The 22,503-nt window shown below is 39.2% G+C and overlaps 1 protein-coding gene across 3 annotated transcripts; it reads left to right on the top strand.

Annotated features, from left to right (window-relative positions):
• Window positions 1–4,151: 4,151 nt before the first annotated feature.
• LOC117267346 (uncharacterized) lies at window positions 4,152–21,546 on the top strand. Of its 3 annotated transcripts, none has more exons than XM_033643205.2 (18): window positions 4,152–4,304; window positions 6,808–6,860; window positions 8,018–8,093; window positions 8,676–8,818; window positions 8,992–9,075; window positions 9,167–9,223; window positions 10,657–10,851; window positions 11,097–11,300; window positions 12,581–12,635; window positions 12,727–12,817; window positions 12,901–13,042; window positions 13,365–13,469; window positions 14,861–14,969; window positions 15,062–15,248; window positions 15,734–15,808; window positions 17,794–17,896; window positions 18,306–18,412; window positions 18,736–21,546. In XM_033643205.2, exons 1-18 carry the CDS (start codon window positions 4,277–4,279, stop codon window positions 18,869–18,871), a joined length of 1,950 nt encoding a protein of 649 aa, XP_033499096.1. In that variant the 5' UTR covers window positions 4,152–4,276; the 3' UTR covers window positions 18,872–21,546. The 3 variants fall into 3 exon arrangements, with proteins under 3 accessions (XP_033499096.1, XP_033499098.1, XP_033499097.1); XM_033643207.2 differs by having other exon boundaries at window positions 12,584–12,635; XM_033643206.2 differs by having other exon boundaries at window positions 11,100–11,300.
• The last annotated feature ends 957 nt before the right edge of the window (window positions 21,547–22,503 follow it).

Here is a 22,503-nt window from a genome sequence, read left to right on the forward strand (position 1 = left end):
GAGGGGGGAACCGGAAACCGGAAACCAGCGCGGAGATTTGAATGTGAAAGACCGTCTATTAAACAGATGGTTCACCCATTTGCGTTAAACACGAACCAAAAACATTCCGATTATAAAAACGGTGGGAGCCAATCTCGTGCCCCGTTAAATTTCTGTTACTGTTTAATTTCACGTAAAAGTGTTGTTGTTGTTGTTGTTGTTGTTGTTGTTGTTTATTTATATTATCAGTTGTACTTTGTTGATTTATTATGTGATTCGGCTGCTGTTCAGTTCCTCTGTTCCCATCGTGTCTTAGAAATAAGACAGAGTGAGAGCTCTTTAAATTTTGCCCTTCTTAGAAAAGCAAAAAGTCAGGTGTATTTTTTTAAGAATTTTATTTACAATCTAAAGGGCACGTCATGTGACATTTGAATACAGGTTACAGTCTTACTTTAACTGAGCTAAACTGCAAAGCAGAAATATATAATAATGAAGGATAGAAACAAAAATAAAATAAAAAACAACAATATACAAGTGGTCATCCAGGGGCCTGTATCACGAAGCAGGATTAATGTCTTAGCGAGGTAACTTCAGGGTTAACTCTGGGTTTTCGGTCTCACGAAGCCGGTTCAGTTCTTATCGGGGTAGATCACCATGGTAACTTACTCTGAACGGCTATCCTGCTCCGGAGCAGGGTAAGTTCAGGGTTGAATCTGATCCTATAAAAAGCACCACCCACTGGCCAATCAGCTGTTCGGAAAAAAATGACTCCGCTGACAGAAATGCAGCCCAGTCATGACGGGAAGTTTAATTAATTTGATTAATTTTGATTTGAAAGTTTATTTTGAACATTAAAGAAAAGAAAGCAACAACAACAGACAATGAAAAGATTGTTCAAAAAGGAGTGGAAAGAAGTGGAACTTTCATCCCACCCCTTCATAAGAAAGAAACTGATCACTTGCAGACACTTAATAGCACCATTAATTAGTGCCAACATTTTGTTTTGTTGGAGGAAATGATCCCTGTTAAAGATAATGGGCCTAATTGACAGCTTTGCTGCTGGAAATGTGGAAAGTAGCCTATCATGTCTACACTTCATGGTGTTTGAGGGATTTTCCTTTTTGTTTTTTAAAGAGGGACACTAGCTATATTTTTGCACAGCTGTTAATTTCTAACACAGCTCAATATCAGGATGATTTTATTCAGACTATCACTTTGGTGTTGATATGATTTAATTGTGACGTCAGCTTTAAGCTTTATTGTAGCATATATAACGTTATGACAAAGAAGACCAATTTATCAGACGCAATGATGTTAGACGATAATTGTAATACACGCAATTCATCTGCGCAGCATTGATTTCATGGGATTCAAGGGTGTGATCAGTGTCAGATGTACAGGTACAGGTACTGTAGCTACTTGAACCAGTGATGAGTCATTTAACCTGCACATCATTTTATTTGCTGCCTTGTTTTGTCTTGATTTTTCCCTCTCTCCTCCTCTATTTCTTCTTTCCTCACCCGTTTCTCTTCTTCTCTATCATGTGATTTCATTGATGTTTTGACAGGGGAATTTCTTTGATAAGCTTTTAGTGGCTTCTAACCTCTCCGGCACTTTTCTTTTTTTAATCTTGTAAATGTTATACTGTCTGTTTTTAACATTATGTGCAAATAAACTAATCTAAACTAAAACTAAACATTATTCATCCCGTTATGCGTTGCCACGCATGTTTCCTCCTCCTGCAGCTGCCACGGTGTTGGCCTTTTCTCTAATGTTGCTTTTCTCCTCCTCATATTTTAGTAGAATTAATCTCTGATCCTCACGAGAAATACTTTTTTCCCCTCACATACGGCGCTCTGTGAGGACGCTCAGTGACGCTGCGCTTCTCTCATGATTGTGATTGGTCCGCTGCGTGCGCGTTCACGGCTCTTGATAAAGAAACCCTGGGTTGAGTTACCGAGTTGATATCCAGCGTCGTGATACCGATTATCCTGATTGCCACTGTTAGGGTTAGTCAACCCAGGATAGGTCTGGGTAACCCAGGAAAGGTTGATCTCGCTTCGTGATACAGGCCCCAGGAATAAAGGTACACAGGTGTTCATACTGACACTGGGCCTTTTCAATTTTATAGCATTTCACACATTTTCTATAAAGAATCATCTCATTTAGAAATGAAAGAAAATTGGTCTTGTTTATTTAAAAAACGACATTTGTGAATAATACATTTTGCAAAACAAAAAAATCAAGACAGTAGTAATAATCTCGTCTGTTTTTGCCATGTTTCACACCTTCCTGAATGGTTTGTACACCTGTGTTTATATTATGTGATTGTATTGTACAATACACTGAAATATGTCTGTGGTTCAATATTACATAATAGGTGCTGGTGAAATACCCTGACTGATCAGCAATGGAGGAAGTCCTGTAAAGTCTCGTGCAATCCATTACATCAGCTCTGTAATGTCCTTTTAACTGAAAAAAAGATAATTTAGTGTTTGTGAAAGTTTAGTAATTTTTGAGGCAGTGCTCTGACTGATCAGCACAAGAGGAAGACCTGCACAACATCATGATATCCCACACAACAACCTTGTAATATCATTTCACCAAGGAAGTTATGTGGTGTTTATTCAGCAGTGCTCCTCACTGAATCTCCACATTATTTGTGGCAGTGTTCTGTGGTGTTGTTGTATTGGATTGCTTGCTACTATTTACATAGGCCTATATTATATCTCTACAGATATAGTCTTTTTATATGAAGCAATCCAATATAATAAAACCACAGAACAATGCCTCAGATAATGTGGGGCTACAGTAAAGAAAAGCAATATAAACTTTTTGCCCCAGGCAATAAGGAACAAGACAGGTAATAACTGAGAGCTTTATTATTTGAGTTTATGTTGTGCTTTAGTGGTGCATATTCCCAAAATAATTTATTTAATATTATATATATATATATATATATATATATATATATATGATAATTTAATTATCAAATTGCCTGCACTCTCCTGTTGGCAATACAACACTGGTTTTATCTAGTGAGGTTGAAATTAAATGCAACTGATAAAAATATATAAATTATATATTTTTGTATTTATTGCAGGTATACTGTTATATGATTTGTTTGATCTCTGTTTTATAGTCATATTTATTTGCTCAAAGTCATCAGACATCCATACATGTGCATGCTGTACATTATCATCCAGTATATTCAGAATAAAAGGAGATAAAAAGCCTTCTCAACAGGAAAAAGAGAGCTTTTAAGGATTGTGAGGAACTTTGAGCTGTCCAAAGGGATTTAAAGAGGAAAATGAAAGAGGTCGACAACAGCTACAGAGAAGACTGAGGCCAAACTGGAACACATCAGTACAAAGGAGGTGTGGAGTGGGATGAAAGTGATATAATAATTTATCTATTTAGATATGCTTTTATTTTTTCTTTCTATTCTGTACACAGAAAGCAATGAAAAAGGGGTCAAATTCCTTGTGTATAAAGACAGTCAAAAAAGTCAATAACTCTGAATCTATTTTTTTAATTGTATTATGTTTAGTCCATGAATTATCTTTAAACAAAAAAGTACAAGACAAAAACATATACATAGAGGTATGATGCAGTCTGACAAGCAGCAGACAAAAAATACTGAAGGATTTACAAATTTTTCAATCCATGTCATGTTTTAGTGTAGTATCTGATTTATATTTTCACTTATTGTATGTGTGGCATCTTTTTAGTCTATTTGTAAATGTAGAATTTTCCATATAAAATAAAGCTGTTTTAAATAAACAGTCTTTTGCAATCAATAGCCTTTGAATAAAATTTATATCTTTTTTTCTGAATGAATAATTGAACCATTCAATGCCTAAAAATATTCTACATCTAACCAGATTAATTAATTCTATTGTCATACCTGTTATTCATAAAATAAATGTCAGATACTTTAAGTTTCGTTTATTCTGAACTGGTCCTGACAGCTGAGCAGCTGACAGAGAGCTGACTGTGGGACTTTGTGCCCTCAGTCATATAAACAGGCAGCAGTTAAACCCGCCCACTTTACTGAGATTGACGGGTCTGAAATCCAATCACAGCCCTGAACGACAACAAAAAGAAATCTGTACTATTTGATTGGCTGAGCCGCTGAGAGGCGGGCGGCAGCCTGAAATGTTAAAGTCGGGGCAACAGGAACTGCTGCGCGTCAAACGCGGAAAGAAGAAGAAGAAAACAGGCGAAATACAGCGTCAGGAAGACGGATACAAATTACGATAAACACAGCGGCGGGAAAACGACGCAAAGACACAACATGCCGAAGAAGAAAGACATCGTTAAAAGTAAGATTACAGCAGTGAGAGTGGTTTAATGTCCGAGGCTCAGTTTCATTTACTGAGAAGTGGACCTGTTTGGACGTTTGGACGTTGTTAGCTTACAAGCTAACGTTGTGCTAGTCGGTGAAACGAAAGCTAATGTAACCGTAGCACCGTGTAAACCAACTGTAGCTTTGTAACGTTAGGGACTGTTCTTTATCTAACAGAGGACGGGGAGGCTGGAGTAGGACTCATTTATTGAATATAGCAACATATTAGGGGTGGGCAGTACAACAAAATTTGGTTTCAATCCGATACCAAGTAATACAGGGCCTGAATCGCCGATATACGATACGATACGATATGTATTATTATTAAAGACGGCATTTTTTTTATGTAGGGGAAAGCAATGCTCCATGATTCCAGCTCAATTCAATTCATTCATAAAGCCCTACATCACATATCACAGTTTGCCTCAGAGGGCTTTACAGCATATGACACCCCTCTGTCACAGCAGATAAGGAAAAACTTCCTAAAAACACACTTTAAAAGAGAAAAACCTCTAGAAGAGCACCTGAGGAGGATCCCTATTCCAGGACGGACAGACGTGTAATAGATGTCGTGTGTACAGAACAGATCAACATAATAAATGTACAATAATCCATATGATGAAATAATATATAGAGAGAGATGCACGACAAACAATAACTGCAATTATACTAGTTTTAGTAAAAGTATTATAAGGATAATAATAGTATTTTGGTAGTATAAGTTCAACGTATTTGATCTTTATTTCGAACACACAAACGAGCAGACAAATAAAGTAATATTTACAAATGATAAAAAGCATAATGAAAAACAATTGTCAGTTTATAGTTACTTTGATTTACACATTGATAAGGAGTGTGAGGAAGTTCAAACTAATTAAATCCCACCCCTTCTCCATAAGTCATTGAGTGGAATGAAACAGTTTCCTTATATAGACAAACCTATACTTTAAACTTTTCTAAATATACCATTACCGTTTAACTTTGTACACAAAATATATGAATATAAAGTCTTGTCTTTATACCTTATTTTAAATTGGTGTATGCATAAAATACTGTATTAATATGACAGTATATGTATGTGACAATAATTGACTCTGTATGTAATAACAGTAGAAGTATGACTAATAACATGGTGCAGGTGTAGCTGCGATACGAGACCGGTGAGACAGTGGAGCACAAAGGCTCCGAAGAAGAAGCGTGAGAGACATGCAGTAATAGGATATAAATGTTAACAAATGAAGAAGAACCAACTTTTCAGAATCTGAGAGAGAAGGGGCTCGGTGTATTTTAGGAGGTCCCCTGGCAGACTAGGCCTAAGTCAGTCTAACGAGGGGCTGGTACAAGACAAGCCTGAGCCAGCCCCAACTTTAAGAGCCGGCCCTAACGATAAGTTTTATCAAAAAGGAAAATCTAACGTCAGGTCTTAAATGTGGAGACCGTGTCTGCCTCCCGGACCGAAACAGGAAGATGGTTTCGCAGAAGAGGAGCCTGATAGCTGAAGGCTCTGGCTTTAGATTTATAAGGTGAATAATCAGTCAACTTAAGTAACAGCTACAAGGCCAATACATACCTGGATATTCCTCGTCTGAGCCTCTGTGAACAGACTCTGTCAGTGAACTCTGTGTCAGACGTCTGGATGCTGTTTTTATGTGTCGAATTAAATTAGTCAGGTTCAGACATAATTTCCAAATTAAATGATCAATGGACCAAAAGTGATTTTTATGGAATTTCACAGTCTGATTTTCCAGTCCTGGAAAAGTCATGCAGTTTGTTGTATGTAATAAGATTGTTGTGAAATGATCTTCCATGGCTAACCTTTCACAGAATGTAAAATATTGACAAATTGATTTTCTGTAGCTGACAACATAAAATATCCCTAATATGTGTCTGTGTGATGTTTTGTTTACCAACATGTATGTGTCTTTATTTTCTCTCCAAGTTCCGTCTCTCTATTTATTACTGACAGCTTCTATGTTTGAATAGAGTTTGAATGTGATTTGTGTGGAAAAACACCAGGCAACTGTGGCAGGATCACTTTTATTTGTTTATTATAGGCCCTTGAAAAGTCAGGGAAAAGTTTTTAAATGTTGTCCTTGCATTCGTTGCACAGTTTGTCTGAGGACCGTCGGAAATTTGAATATCCAACATTAATTTCTGTTTTTACAGTTTCTGGCGATAATAAATGGTGTAATTTGGCAATTTTTAAAGAAAGCAGGCGTTCTTATTGAATGCTGATTGTTTTTGCATGTTTTTTTTCTTCGATTCTTAAAAAATCGGTGGAAAAAGAAATATAAAATACAACCATTTAAATTTGTGTACCCCTCTTTTAAACAAAACAAAAACACAAGTCCCTCCACGGTGCTTAGAACATTATTTGACATGCCCCCCCCCCTCATAAATAAAAAGGCATAAATAAAGTCATATGTTTCATATATCCACATCTTTTATGTATTTAAACATGACCCTTTTCTGCCTTTCAGGTGGCGCTCCAATCCCTAGAATTCGAGAAAACTCAAGACTAATGCGCACACATGTAAGTATTAAAGAACCTGGAATATTGTGTCATAGAGCTGCAATGATTAGATGATTAATTGATAAGTGGATCAACAGAAAACTAACTGACAACTATTTTGATCTCAGAATAATTGTTTGTCTTTTTTAAGAGAAATTCTTTCATAAATATAAGAATTGTTTTATTAATTTCTAGCACTTTATTGGTAAACCGATTGAGAAAATAATTGGCAGATTAATTAATAGTTCTAGTTGCAGCTCTGTTCTGCTGTTACTGTTGTGGCATAACATGTCTTCACAATTTTAAGTGTGTTATTGGGAACATGTCATGACTTCTACCGTTGCTAACACAAGCATTTCAGTCACTTAAATATGAGCTCCCATAGTCATTAGGCAGGCAGTTACAGTGGCTTATCTTCACAACAGTCAGATATAACTGCACTGTGATGCAGCGTAGTAGATTATAGGTATATTTGTTAATAAATAATCAACACTTATGACTAATTGTGACAGATCAATGTTGTGGAAATTCTCTGCTGCTGGTGAATAATGAAACACAGACTTCTGCCGGCCGACAAGGTTTTTTATTTTCTTTGCAAAGAAAAGGTCAGTCATCACATGAGCGGTCAGAATGAAGAAAAGCATAGGAAAGCCTAAACATTTATACCTGAGGAACGCCTCTTACGGTGTGTTTCACACCCTTCTGTCTGCGGCAGGGAGCAGCGCCCCTACCCATTGTTTTCGAACTCTTTCGTCTGCCGCAGCTATTGGCTCCGACCCCCTAGGATGTGTTTCACACCTGGCGTATCCTGCAGGATTTTGTATCTAGGTGTGAGGTTAAGATGTCTAGACATTCTGAAGTATTTGAAAACACAAAAAATACACAAAGAAAATGAAATTACAATTACATCAATTTTGTGGTGGTGGCTGCCTGAGCAGTGCATTGCTGCATTGCCTGGGCATGCCCTTACAGCGGTGAGGATGAGAGAAAAAGGGGGCGGGGGACAATTACAGTAAAGAAGCAATGGTAAAATAAAAATAAACTAGACTTACCTACACGCCGTATTATTTACAGCACTATGTAGGTAACACTTAGCACAGTAGATGAGCAGTATTGTGGCTACAGCAGGGGCTCTTTGATGGATGCATTTTAAGTTACTGATCTTTTCTCCTCCACAGGAAAGTATGGTAGATTTCATAAATGGACGTCATCCTGGGAGCTCCATCCTGGACGTCTTCGCCTCTGGTTTATTAGGTAAGGCGCTTCCTGAGCTGGCTGTTGCAGATTATTTTAAGTGACTCAGCGTTTCTAATAAATCTGAATTCAACCGCTTCTGTCGCATAATTTTTCTGTCTGTTATCAAAGAGTCTCTGGGTGTGTTTTGCGGCCAAAAAGTGTTTGTGTTCAGCTGCAAAGTTGCACACGGACATTAGAGAATTGAAGTTAGAATTGAAGTTATAGGTAATTGAAGAATAGAATCTTAAGCAGTAATTTATGTTGGTAAATATGGGATGATAGTGCCGCACATGTCAGCATCTTCACAACCAAAAAAACAAGGAAGTGATTTGGTGACCTGTGGGAAACCACTAAAATTGCAGGGATTGCAACATCCTGGAGGAGCTGTACTGTCAACTGAAATCTACTTAACTGTCATTCCTTTATGTCGGAGACATGTTTCAGCACCATCCTCTTTTTTGAAATCTCTCAGGAAGATGAAACAGACTGTGTACCCTCATCTGTTCCTCCAATATTATGATTAAAATTAATGTTGGGGTTCAGATGATTACATGAGAGCACTAGAAAGAAATAATGACGTCTTTTGTATTTGTCTTTAAGGTTTAGATTTTTTAAGGAACTTTGAGGATGACATCATATATTCAGACGAAGATGACGATGAAGATGATGATCGCTTTTATCCTTACAATGCTGCTCACAAGGTGTTAGAGCCTCATCCTCGAATAAAACAGCTCACTGACGAGGTATCACATATCTGTCACTTCTTTGGAAATGAAACTGAAACGTCCCGTTATTATTTACTCCTTTGTAACATGATGTAACTTTAACTTCATGTGCGTTCAGACTGTGTTTGTTGTTTCTTTTGTGAATTTCTTGAATACTGGGTCAACTTATAGGTTGGATTCCTTTTTTTTAGGAGGCTGATAAACATGCAAAGGAATTGATAGAAGAAGAAGAAAGGCGAAAGGAGAAAACTGAGAAGAACAAGCGTAAGAAATTGGTCAGTGTCGACATCATTATTTGCATCATTCTGAATGTTGATGTTTTTTCTCTGACAGTAACTGACTACACATTCCTTCTCTCTGTTGCAGCGTAAAAAAGAAAAGAAGCGGTTAGAAAAGGAGAATGCAGTTAAAGACATTTTACCTGTGAGTCTTGTTTTACTCATATTGCTGTGAATTACAACAAATACAACTCAGTGCCAGAGTGTGTCTCAAATCACGTACTTCCATTAGTACACTTCAGTGTAGTACACTATGGTCACTGCACACTTCTTGCTTGCGCTAATTTCAGCAGGGTAGTGTTGTCTTAAATCGCGCATTGCCATTTTGCATTGTCAGAAGTGACAATGGCTTTCTTTTCTTTTTAACCATCTCTTCTTTGTCTTCTTTTTAAATGGTTAATTGCAAACAGGCGGAGGAGCATTATCGCCGACATATGACCACTATCTCTGCCCACACATAAACCAAATCTGTGCCACTGGTCTAAAGTCAGACTTTCACATATTTAAACAGATGTTAACACCCGTTGTGACAGATGTTCAAGAGGTGAAGCTTCTCTTATTCACGTGTGTTGGACATGTCTGATCCTTGAAATATACTGGGAGGACGTTTTCCAAACTTTATCCTAAATCCTCAACTTTGACCTGCAACCCAACCCTCTGATCGTCCTCTTTGGCATCACTGGAGAGGATGATGCACACCTGACTCCGATCCAGCGCTGTACACTGTCTTTTGCCTCTCCGCTGGCCAGACAGGAAGTTCTAACCAGATGGAGGGATGCTGCCCCGCCCACCCATGCCCAGTGGTTGGGGGACATTATGTCCTGCCTTAATCTTGAAAAGATTTGCTACTCACAACTTGCTACTGTAACTCGGATAAAAAAATTCTAAAATTTCTTTCTGAAATACTTCCAGAGCTGTCAGTTAAACTGAAGGTCTTGTGTTTGTTTCTTGTTCCTGGTACTTACTGTCAGAAGGAACTCTGATAAAGCATTATTTTGAACCTGCCTTTTACAGAAGCATCTCTCCATCTCTCTTTTTATATCGAGCCTGACTCATTTTTAGGGACTATAAAGGAGATGGAGGACCATCCTGTTAATGTTATTCCGGCTGTTATTAGGGGTTTGTGGAATGAGAAGGATAGTGATTGGGTTCATGCTTTGTTCCTGTCATGCTTTAAGTCTGATACCTGTTGTAATCATGTATCGTGTAGTCCTGTTAAAACTGAATGAAAATATTCTTGATTTAAAAAGACAAATTTACGCCACAACATCAATGCTGGTTTAAATGTGCCGCCGTGTCTAGGAGCAAGTTCGCTACCTAGCGAATGCTAATGTTAGTTTGCGAGCTAAGGTTATGTAATGGTAGCCTCCGCTAAGTCACAAAGATGGTCCATCATTCCACACTCAACTTTTTGAGTGCGCTAATAGTACACTGTATTTTCCCGCGGTGTGAACGCACTTAGTGACACTAAAATTATGAAGTGTTGAGTACAGAAGTATGTGATCTGAGACACACTGTTAGAGTCTGGAAAATAAAATCCAGTTCAGAGCCACACTGACCCTTTTATTGTTGTTTCAGGAGGAAGAACAAGGGAAGTCAGACTCCTCAGAAAATCAGGAAGAAAACTCTGTTATTGAAAGTAATGCAGAAGAAAAGAAAAATCCTGAATCAGGCGAAACACAAAATGGAACTGAGGCGTCTGGATGTGACGAGAACAGCTGTAATAATAAAAAAGAAAGTGTTGCAGAAATTGAGAAAGAAGAAGACCAAAAGGTTTGTGGAGATTTTTACATTTGTTTGTAGCATTGTGGAGCAAAACAACTGTTTGTTTTCTATGAGTGTACTTGTGAAATTATTTTGACACTAGTGTAGATGAGCAGTTAGTTGATGGTCAAGAACCAGACAGCTCAGAGCATCAGATGAATTTAGACGTCTTTTTTACGTCTATTGGAGCTATTGAGTCTGTTGTCAGTGTCTGTCTTTCTTAAAACCACCGCCTTGCGTTTCATTATCTTCAGCAGGATTTGGATTTAAATAATTCACATTCTTCTAAAACCAATTCGGTGCCTAAGGAGACGTGTAACCAGAGGCCTGCCAGAGAGAGGAAAAAGGAAAAAACTAAATCAGTAGAAGTTCAGCAGTCCAAGGAGGAAAAGCCAAAAGTTGTGGAGAAACCTGAAGTTCAAATGAAGAAGGAAGAGATTCATGAACCCAATAACGAGGTGGGAACACTGACAACATGTATTTCTACTTTTTTAAGGCATCGTCTTCTCCAAATAAGAGGTTGAAATTCAGAATCTGGACGACTGCGGGCGGTAATTCTAGTTTAAATACTTTTTAAAGGCGCATGTAGGTGCCACACGATCAAGAGTCAAATGACACACTGACTGCATCATTCGATTACTTTTATGTAGACATGCACAAACCAAACCACCGTTACCAAGCCAGCCAGATCATCCCTGTTGTCTTGATGAATTAATTGATGTTAATCACTCAAGACATTATTTTGCCGTGTAAGCTAGCTTGCAATTCATCCGCGTTAGCAAGCAAGCTAACACCAGCTAACACTATCCAGCTAAAACCACAATATATTTAATGTCAGTTCTTCCTCTAATGTTAGCACAGAGGGCCTTTGGCATTATGAGGCACTGAGTTTGATGGACTTACTGTTTATCAGACTACAAATGAGACAAACGTTAGCTAGCTAGCGCAGTCCCCTGCCTCACTTCCCACTGCTAGGACACTACTTCCTCAGGAAGAGAGCGAATGGCAGCTCAGACATTAGCCACTGTAGCAACTGCAGCAGCGTTGGGTCTAACACATGTAATGGCAGCAACAGAAAGTTTGCTGATCTGGTGGGGAGTCTGGGTGGTCAACAGGGCAGTCAGACTTGGGATCAGACGGTTGGCTGAATACAAGCTTAGGCAACGGTCTGTCTCTGCCGAGCTGCTGCTACAGAATGTAAATAACAAACAGCATGGGTGGACGTGTTGTGTGTTGAATCCATTTTTTAGCTAACGTTAGCTACGTTCCACATGTTAATGCTGTAGCAGGGCTGAAGAGAGGCAAGAAACGCATTACGTCAAATCCTTTGAAATTTCCTGGAAGAGTCTCTTTTACATAGAAATCAGTCCACAGGCACCCAGGAAGTTGTGAAAAATCTTTCAAGCTACGCTTAGAAACTGTTCATCTAAAAATAAAATCCAAAAAACTTAACACACAGTACCTCATGTTATTTTCTGATGATTTATTAGTGACATAACATGAAATAGATGATACAACAATTTTCAAGTTATCATCAGCCTAGAAACACACAAAAACCTCTTTTTCCTAATGACAGTCTGACTCTTAAGTTTTATTTGTGAATGCATCTTATTGTTTAATGCTGTTAAACATTAACTGGTCGGGCCTTGGTGTTTGACAGAAAGCTACATGCAGATTTCGTGTTTCCTGTAACACTGTGTAGCTTCACAGACTAATGTACTAACTCTAACTTTAACAGCAGACAGTGGATCCCACTGTAGAGGAGTTTGCAAAAAGAAGCAGAGAGCTCGCTGGTAAGTTAAATTTTCCATTAACGTCATTGAGACAGAAACAAACATGTGAAAGCACTGAAGCCGTCACAACTGTCCTCGCTCTGCCTTCCAGGTATGGGAAATCGTTTGGCTGCCTCGGGACAGTACGAGATGGCAGTGAAATGCTTTACTGATGCCATTAAATACAACCCAAAGGAATTTAAGTAAGGACATAGACTTAAACTGACTCCATCAAAGCACACAGAGGCGGTGGCTGTTAATGACTCATGTTTACTCTGTGTTTCAGGTTATTTGGAAATCGATCGCTCTGTTATGAAAGAATGCAGCAGTATGAAAACGCTCTCAGGGATGCTGACGTAGCGCTCTCCATGGAGCCAGACTGGATAAAGGGTTTATTTAGGAAAGGGAAAGCTCTGTGTGGGCTCAAGGTGAGTCACCGCTCCTGTATGAATGACTGACAAGTCTGATAAGTCGTCATGTTGGAACTGGTCAGACATTTACAGAAGAACACTTAATGTTGTGTTAAAACCTGCAGCACAGATAAAACTGACCTTTCAATACAAGATACAGGTGTGAGTTATGAATAAATACTTTTGTTTGTTAGTGACAAATAAACAATCTGTAATGTTAACTCCATCTCCATCTCTTAACATCTCCACTGTTTATTTAAAAGTAAACGTGATTTATTACCGGATATAAAGATTTTAAACTTGCTTATTAATGACCGACATGTTTCCTGTTTTTCTCCAGAGATACTACGAGGCCTCGCTGATCTACAGGGAGGTGTTGAAGCTGGAGAAGATGAGCGCTGAAGCCATGCAGGAGCTCAAACGAGCGCAGACGTTACACCTCATGGTGAGAGACGCTAACTGCAGTTTACAGAGCATAAATGGCACCAACAGAAGGAAAGACTTATGTTGTGTTTACACCAAGTTTGCGAGTTTGAATGCTAGAATGTTTTTTGCTGTCTTGCTTCATACCCTCATGAAATTGCCAAATTGATAAATGAACTTCCACCTGTACGTCCTCGGCATCATACGCCCCCGTAGGATCTCAGTGCTGATTGGCTTTCATGGCAAGTGGTTGCTGAAGTTCAGATTTTTCAACTCATGAATAAGCGTTAGGGGTCGTACACGTGCTGCTTAGAAAACTTGAGGTCAGGTGCCTTTTCTGTGCCAGCTTCCAGGAGCACTGTGGCAGGTTGCGTCTGAGGTTGCTAAGCAACCTCAACAAGCATTGTATCATAACCTGTTTAGCTGAAATCCTGAGTGCAGAGCTGATCTTCTTCCTGTTTGTCTGTGGGACAGATGTGACGCTCTGACAGCTCTGCACTAACATGATCAACTTCTCCATATTCATCACAGACTGATATTTACAGAAGAAGGAAAGATATCTGTCAGCTGTGATTGGTTGGTCCTCGTCATGTGCGCACTGCTGCGTTCCAAAAGTTGAAGTCTGTTTATCTCAAGGCGCAGCCGTTGCACCCTGAAAAATAGGTGCTCTGGAATGCATGCGTGCTGCAATGGCGTCGCTCTGGTGTTTGAGTCGGCCTGCCGTGCGTCTGCATTTGAAAACTATGAATTTGAGGGCACAAAAAAACGGGGCATGCGTACAGCCCCCTACTTGCTCCATTTGTGCTGTTTAATTTGAGTATTTCATGTCTGAATTGGCGCCTAATCGCGTCTCTACATTGACTGAACAGGTGATTCACTCATGCCAATTGTTTTATTTGCACCCGGTGTGAACACGACATCACAAGGACCTCTACTGGCTCTTCTCAGCCAACCTCTGAAAATTCCAAAGCTTCTATTAAAACTGTTCGTACCTGTTTTGGGTTTATACTTCACTTCCAGGTTGTGACTCTAACACACAGTTTATATTTGACACACAAGTTTCCTTTGTTGTTGTTTTTTTTTTTAATTTTTTTTTTTTATTTCCTTCCTGTAGATCAACAGGCACTCTGTTCTGGTTTTACCAGTCTGAGCTTAAACTGATTTGACGTTCCTGCGAGAGGCTGAACTGACGTTTGTCATCATGATGCGTTCTGGCAAAATAAACACTGGCCATCATCAGCAACTGCTGATGGCGTCACAGCGCTAAATCCAGTCCTGCTGACTGTATCACTGCTTCACTTTGCCGCTGTACTGTCATTCATTGGCTGTGTTTCTTTCTCAGTTGGAAGGGATCAGATGCTCTTTTCCACTAGTTTTGGTTTAAGTTTCTAATTCTTTGTATTTCTATTTTAGGAAATGGGCTTCTCGTGGGCGCAGAGCTCTGAGGCGCTTAAAACACACGTCACTTTAGAAGAAGCTGTTGAAGCTCTGTTTGGTGGTGACAGTAATCTGGGTGCTGGAGGTAAACATCACTAAATGTTTAAAAACATTCTGTCATCTTCAGCTATGTTTTGGTGTTTGAATTGTGTCTTACTGTTTGTTGTCTTTGGTCAGATGCCAGTGCCAGTAGGGACAACGTAGAACAACCGGTGGTGCAGGAAGAAGACGACGATGAGGGAGAGTGGATCGTCTTACAAGCAAGTCGTCCTCGAACGCAGCAGGTCAAAGAGTCTGATGCTTGTGGACAGAGCAGGTCGAAATCTCAGTCGCCGACGCCTCATTCAAAGAGTTCTGTCAAACCGTAAGACTGCATTTCATCAATGTGTTTATATGGACATTTAATTTAAAATTTGTTACCAATTACAGAATTTATAAAACAGATTTATAATGCCAAGCCCCCAGGTTGAGACCCACTGCACCAACGGTCATTTTATATCTGGAATATTAGAAGTTGCTGTGATTAATATTCTGCTGTTAGTTTTTCTTGCATGCTTGTGATCAGAACAACTGAAACATAGTTCTGAAAGTGAGATCTGCAAACTGTGTCTCACTTTGGATCCTGGAAAAGCTGAACTGTGAACAGATGGACAACAACTGTCAGTTCATCTGTTTCCTGTGTGTCTTTTACAGTTTTCTAACAGTAACAATCAGTCTTTACAAACTGAATTTAAAGACTGTTCATGTGGAGTTTTCACAGATTTAGTGTTTACAGGATAATTTTCTGAGTCGTTCCTTCAGTGCATCATGATTTAAAACAGCTGTTTATCTCTTCTGTTTGGTGTAAAGGGAGCTTTTCCCCGTTTGGGTCGGATCTTTGGCTCCTGCTGTCACCTACTCAACGCTCCATGAGCTCTTCAGCAGGTAAAACACCACAGTCTGTCTCCTTCAAACCTCTGAGCTGGTTTTTGTTTTAGGATGTCGTTCAGCTTTTTGTCAGAATCAGATGTTGTCTGAGTTTTACAGGAGATTACAAAGAATGAAACTGGTAGTTTTAAGTACACCGAATAAAATTATAAAGCAGTTATGTTAAAATAAGATTCACATTTTTAGGTATTTACAGGGCAACTCCAGTATTTTTTTTTTTAATATATGTTTATTATTTTTCAAAGGACAGAGAGACAGAAGAAAAAGAAGAGCATAGAAAAGAAAGATAACATACAGAACATAGCACATCTAAAATTATGATATCAGTCCATGGTCATAGTTAGACAATAAGGCAAATGACTAAAGAAAAACATTTATGAACAAATAGGAGAATAAAGTGAAGTATATGCAAACTCATATACATCTGCGCACAGTGAAGCATTAAGTGTGCCCCTTAAGGTATCTCAGTACAGGATCCCATGTCTTGTTGAATACCTCTCCTCTATCTTCGTTATAAAGCCTCAGTCTCTCGAGATGTAGTGTGTTGGACATTTCTCCCAGCCACAAGTCATATGTCGGTACACAGTCCATTTTCCACAAACATAAAATCAGTTTTTTCACAATCACCATCCCGAATTGAATAGCCTTCTTCTCATATTTGTTGGTAAAAGGTAGAACACTTGTAGCTCCCAGAACCGCTACAAGCGGGCTGGGTGCCAGGCTTTTTCCAAAAGCCTCAGAAAAACAGTGAAAAATGCTTTTCCAGTAAGAGTGAAGTTTACTGCATGACCAGAAGGAATGTGAAAGATTACCTAACATGGATTTACATCGATTACACATGGGTGAAACAGTAGGGTAAAATCTGTGTAGCTTCTCCTGTGAATAGTGGAGTCTGTGTAGTATTTTAAATTGTATAAGGTTGTTTCTCACGTTGACTGAACATTTATGAACATTACGAAGACATTCCCCCCCAATTCTCGTCATTCAACTCAATATTCAACTCATCTGCCTGTGCCTTTTTATAAACCTCTGTACTCGGCAGAGCTCTCTCATGAAGGATTCGATAAAAAAGGGAAACCGCCCCATGTGTGGCCGGGTTACATTGGTTCATTGCCTCGAGAATATCATGTTTGCTCAGAACTTCAAATTTTGGTACATTTTTCTTAACAAAATTTCAACTCCAGTATTTTTTAACCTGGACCTTACTGTCTCATGATTTAGTGTCTGATGGAGATGTCAGTTTTTGAAGATGGTCCAGTTCTGAGAGACAGCGCTGCAGCCATAGACTTTAAAAATAATAGACATAGCTACCGTGATATCACCCATTGGTTGGTGGAGTCCAGTTTTGAAACCTCAACTTTGGTATTTACATTACACAGGCTGCAGTCTGTTAACCCTTTAAAACCAGAAATGACATCACTTGTCTTGTGCTGCTTTCAGACGTCTTTCCCAAGTTTATGCTGCCATTTTTATTCAAAACGATATAATAATTATTATTAATAATATTTTAAAATCATTATCATTTTTAAGCGCTCCTTTCAAGTCATTTCCTTGTTTTAAACTAATTTTCCTCTTTTTACTAATTTTCATGCAGATTTTTAGAGTAGTTTCTTCTTTCGTTGCTTGTTCCCATGTTTTTAAAAGAAAGCAGGTCAATGTGCTCAGGTTTCAAAAGGTTAATTAGCTCTGTTTTAAAGTAATACTCCACCTCTTTAAGAGGACTGTCGTCTTCTGGGACGCAAAATAAGGCCAGATTGCATTAAGTATTTTGACTAGAAAAATTAGGTAGGCATACTGAAATACTGATCCTGTGTTCTTTGAATATGACCAACCAGAGGTCTCAGATGTGTCGAGCTTGTTTTCTGTTTATTGCTGCTGAGTTGATGTGTCGAGAGTGTTCGTCCTCACTGACTCCAAGCTGTGAAGCAAACATCCGCAGAGGGATGTTAAAGATTTCATGTGTGTGTTCCTCTCTGTGTCAGAGCTGGGACGGTCTACAGCATCAAGATGCTGCTGGAACACCAGTGTGCCTTCGTCAACTACACCAGGAAGGAGGACAGTGACCGAGCCATCCAGTGTATCAACGTATGTGTCTGCTCACTCTGAATTATAGTCACATGATATCTGATGTGTCAGTGCCGCTGACAGCTGCTGAGGCAGTGGAATAATGTCATGATGCATCTGCAGGGAGTTTAAAGTCCGTCCACTATCAGCAGCAAAGTGTTTATCACAGCTGACACTGACCCAGATCTGCAGCTGGAGACACAAAATGAACTTAAAGAATTTGAAGTTGGAGACTTGGTTATTTTTATTATGTTATGTTATTATGTTATTAAAACAGCGACTGGCACCTGCAGCTCTTTCACTGTAAACTTCTTCAAGCTTTAAAGTCCGTCTGCGGTCTGTAAAGCTTCGTCTGGTTTCTTTTTCTCTGTGTGGCTGCGCGGTGCAGCTCTGCTGGGCCTAGCATGTTAAATGTGTGTTTCCTCTCCAGGGGATGGTGGTGGAGGGCGCGCCACTCTCTGTCAGATATCCAAACAGATTCCACAATGGACTCGGTGCATCCAGATCGGCCGCCACTGACCCCTTTTCACGCTCCGGGTAAGAACGTGCTGCTTTGACAAAATCTCTGTTTCACTTCACCAGATTAGATTTTACTGATCTTTGAGTGTCATGAGAAATATAATCGTTTTACAACGTTAAAACACAGATGAAGTTTGTGGGGTTTCTTTGTACCATTTGTGTGTAGGATTCATTTAGGGCTGCACCGACTAAGAATTTGGTTATTTGACTTATTGACAAAGCAAATTAGATGTCTACCTCTCGTTCCTTTTTTGGTCACAACTGTCGCTGGATCCAAAGAGCTTCTGTTTGTGATCCGTATGCGTGAAGTAGCTCCTCAGCCACTTATTTTTCTGTTGCAGGCCGTACAAGAAGGAGTGCTTTTTCTGGAGGACGACGGGCTGCACGAGGTCGGACTGCACCTACAGACACGTCCCAGAGCACAAGAACATCGACAAGGACAAATTCACCAGTAGGCTGGGAAACTTTCACATGTAGGAGAATAAAAAGACGAGCACGTGTTGTTTCCTTTGACAGGCGACACAGTGGTGGAGCCAAACTGTTGATAGTCGCCTCTGTTCAGTCTGGTTTGGGTTCTGGTGTTTTTTGGAGATGTCTGCACCATGACGGCCCACCACTGTTGCACCAACACAAAGGAAACAACCTCCATTAAACTACTGCATCCTAGTAATAATTCATGAGCATCATCAGGCTGTGAGCATTCCTCTGTTATTGGATTATGTCAGGGATTATCTGTGATGATTAATCTGTTTAAAGATTGTGTTCACTTGATTTTTACTTTGGAGCTTTGCTTTGTTTTAAAATGGGTTGAGCAGATTGTTCTGTTGGTTGTTCAGTCACCACTAGGTGGCACCGTTATCTTTATCCCTCAGCTTTGGGGCTACAAACGATTCTGCTTTCATTTTAAAGGCTGTGACTGATGAGTAGTTTTGCTATCGGCACATTTAATGTGCCATGTTTGATTCTGAAGCTGTGCTCTGTAATCTGATTACTGGGGTGCTGGGTGTGTTTCATGTGTGGGCCGGTTGAGTTCAGTGTGTATAAATGTTGTAATGATGTGTGTGATGGAGAATCTGTTTCAGTGTCGTGATGTTTGGACACAAACTGTCACACAATAAGTGCCTTTTAGTAGCACTGTGGCTGCAGCTGATCAGGGCTCAGCCCAGAGGGGATTAAAGCTCAACTCCGAGTGTGTGAGGGACAGTTTGGATCCTCTGAAGTGAAGCTGTGTGAGGTAGTGATCCAGAGTCAGTGTGTTACCTACAGTAGATGTCAGTTGGCACACCTCTGATTTAGAGAAGCAGGCTGGATCACTGACTCTGCAGCTAAACAATGTACTGCTGTGGACGGAGGGCGCATGAAACGAATTTTAGCCACCTGACTGTGGATCAGTGCCACACACCCCCACTTCAAATGATCCAAACGGTCCCTTTTAAAGATGTGCCGTACATTCATATATAAAGTAAAGACCAAAGACGTGGTGTAGGTGGAGCAGTAGAGATGAGCCTGGTTATGAGTCGCATCAAAGAATAATAAACTCACCCTCATGATCACTACTGACTATCGAGGCCTCAGCATGTACCTCAGTGTAATTTCAACTGTCACTCTGAGCAGACATGACATGCTGCTCTCCCACTCTTTGCTGTTTGATATATGACTGTGCAGCAACAATCCTCCTCACTCCCCCTCCAGAGAAGTTTGGAGTTGGAGTAATTGAGTGCGTTTCTTTGAGTGCAGGGACACATAATCTAATTTTTATTCTAATTCTGTGGTTTTCTTCATGAGTTTTTGGTTAAAATCTGAGCCAGAAATCTCCACTTCACCATCCACCAAACTGTCCAGTGTTACTCTCATCTTTACTCTGAAGTTTTTAACAATTTACAAAGAGACTTTTTAGGATTTATTAAGTGATAAAAAGAGATACTTAAAATGTGCTCTGTAAAAACTTTGATTCTAATATAAAGACAACGTTAAACAAGAATTTGAAATGTGGTTTTATCCAACGTCCAGATCTTTGTTCTGGTTTTAAATGCAACAAGTGCACATTTAAACATGAGATTGTGGAAAACTTTGGGACCGCCCTGTTATTAAAGATTACTGCAGAGAGACACACAAAGCCCTTCAAGATATTTTCAAATGTGCTGTACCGAGAGAGAATATGTTTAGATTTTTGGAATGTTGTCAGGAGACCAATGGATAACGAATATACTGCTGCTGGCTCGAAGAAAAAGACTCACCAGGAAATGTCTGTCACAGGAGAGCCCAGCCCTAAAGATATGGACGCACATTTACAGAACGGAGAAGATAACGGTATTTATTAACTGTTAAAGACAACAACTTGTTGCACACCGAGCATAACTGAGATCATTTATTCCACTCGCCTTGGGAACATCCAGCTGTTGAAACACTGGTTAGAAGTGATATTTCTGATGTCAGTGTTTCTCGGTGTTAATGTCCCAGTAAGCTGCTCACTGGGCCTGAAACTGGACAAAATGTTGGAGTCACTGTTGAGCGCCTGTGGACGCTGGGTTGATTCTCTACTAAGAGACTAAATTAAACAGCCTGCTTCACTGTCGTCCAGTCAGTCTGTGGTTTCAATCGGGGAAAATTGCAATACTGATAATTCAAGGATTTTCGTGATCTCTTGGGACGACCAAATATTGAAAGTATACCATTAAATACTCAGTGGATCGAGGTCAAGTCAGGGCTCAGATTGGCTGGACTACAGGAGACTCCTGGCTGAAGGAATTCCTGGACTTGTTAAACATGTTACATGCCCCTTTAAAAAAAAAAAACACAAACCATATTGTCACATCACAGACAGACTCCTCCTGACTCAGTGACGCCACCATGTGTTAAGAACTGAGCATCGACTCGAGTTCATTTTGTCATGTTCCTGCTCTGCTGCTGTAACTTGTGTTTTAAACAATTTAAAGTAATAACTCTTATGTATTTATTATTCAGCAGATCTTGGGACTGTAGCAGATTTATTTATTGGCAGTGCTGAGGAGGAACTACTGACATGTAACAGAGTTAATTATATTACAAAATAAATGTAATCAGTTACAGTTACTGAGAAAAGAATATGTAATTAAATTACAGTTAAATTACAATTTCATTTGAATTAAAAACTTATATGTAGAAAAAACAAATTCTGTTGCTCTGCATCTTTTTGTCATATTTTGGACATCGCAAACAAATATCTCATCATTTCCAGCTTCTGTTTCTAGAGACAATATTACATTTGGTGTGAGCTTGAAGAACAAAAATAACGTCTGTTGTAATTTAATTACATTTCTGGAATCCTTTTTTCTTAAATAGAATTAAACTGTGCCTAAAACCTTTAAAACTGATAAAAGGAATAAAAGCACAAAAGTTAGATGATATTTTTATACATTTTATCACTATTATTGCATTACCTTTCCCTGTTTATTTTTTAATATTACATTTCCATTCAACCCTTACACTAAAAAACACTTTTACACACACACACACACACACACACACCCCTTTTGTCATCAGTCTTTAATCTTGTAAGTTGTTTATATTTGTTATTTATACTATTGTTCACTTCCCTGTACTTACTGAATTTGAATGTTGCCATGTAGGGCTGCCACTAACCATTATTTTCATTGTCGACTAATCTGTCGATTATTTCTTCGATTAGTCGACTAATCATTTCATCGAAAAATGTGTTAAAATGTTGAAAAACGTCAGTCTGTCACACCCAAACCCCAAAATTATGTCATCTAATGTCTTGTTTCATACTCACGCCGAAGGGTTTTAGTTCACTGTCACGGGAGTGTGTGTGTGTAAAGCTGCCAATATCTGAACTTAAGAAGCTGCAGTAAGAGTATTTTGGGGTACTTTTATAGTACTTTTCTATGAAAAATGTCACTGATTATTTTAATAGTCGATTAGTCATCGATTAGTCGACTAATCGTGGGAGCCCTATTGCCATGGTTCTTCTGCACATTTTCAAAAAAACAAAAAAGCATTTAAAACAAACAAACAAAAACACCACCACTAATGACAAAACAACAACGTGGGCCAGGCCTGTGAAACAAATGTGAGTGCGACACTTTTGCACTGTTTAATGACCAATTTGA

The sequence above is a fragment of the Epinephelus lanceolatus genome, chromosome 15, assembly GCF_041903045.1.
Source record: "Epinephelus lanceolatus isolate andai-2023 chromosome 15, ASM4190304v1, whole genome shotgun sequence".
NCBI classification, from domain to species: Eukaryota; Metazoa; Chordata; class Actinopteri; order Perciformes; family Serranidae; genus Epinephelus; species Epinephelus lanceolatus.

Bases quoted from the DNA above. Each gene is read 5' to 3' on its own strand.
- LOC117267346 (XM_033643205.2), top strand. From the start codon at position 4,277: ATGCCGAAGAAGAAAGACATCGTTAAAA. The intron at 15,249-15,733 runs GTAAGACTGCAT...TTTGGTGTAAAG, and splicing joins TCAAAGAGTTCTGTCAAACC to GGAGCTTTTCCCCGTTTGGG. The intron at 15,809-17,793 runs GTAAAACACCAC...TCTCTGTGTCAG, and splicing joins CTCCATGAGCTCTTCAGCAG to AGCTGGGACGGTCTACAGCA.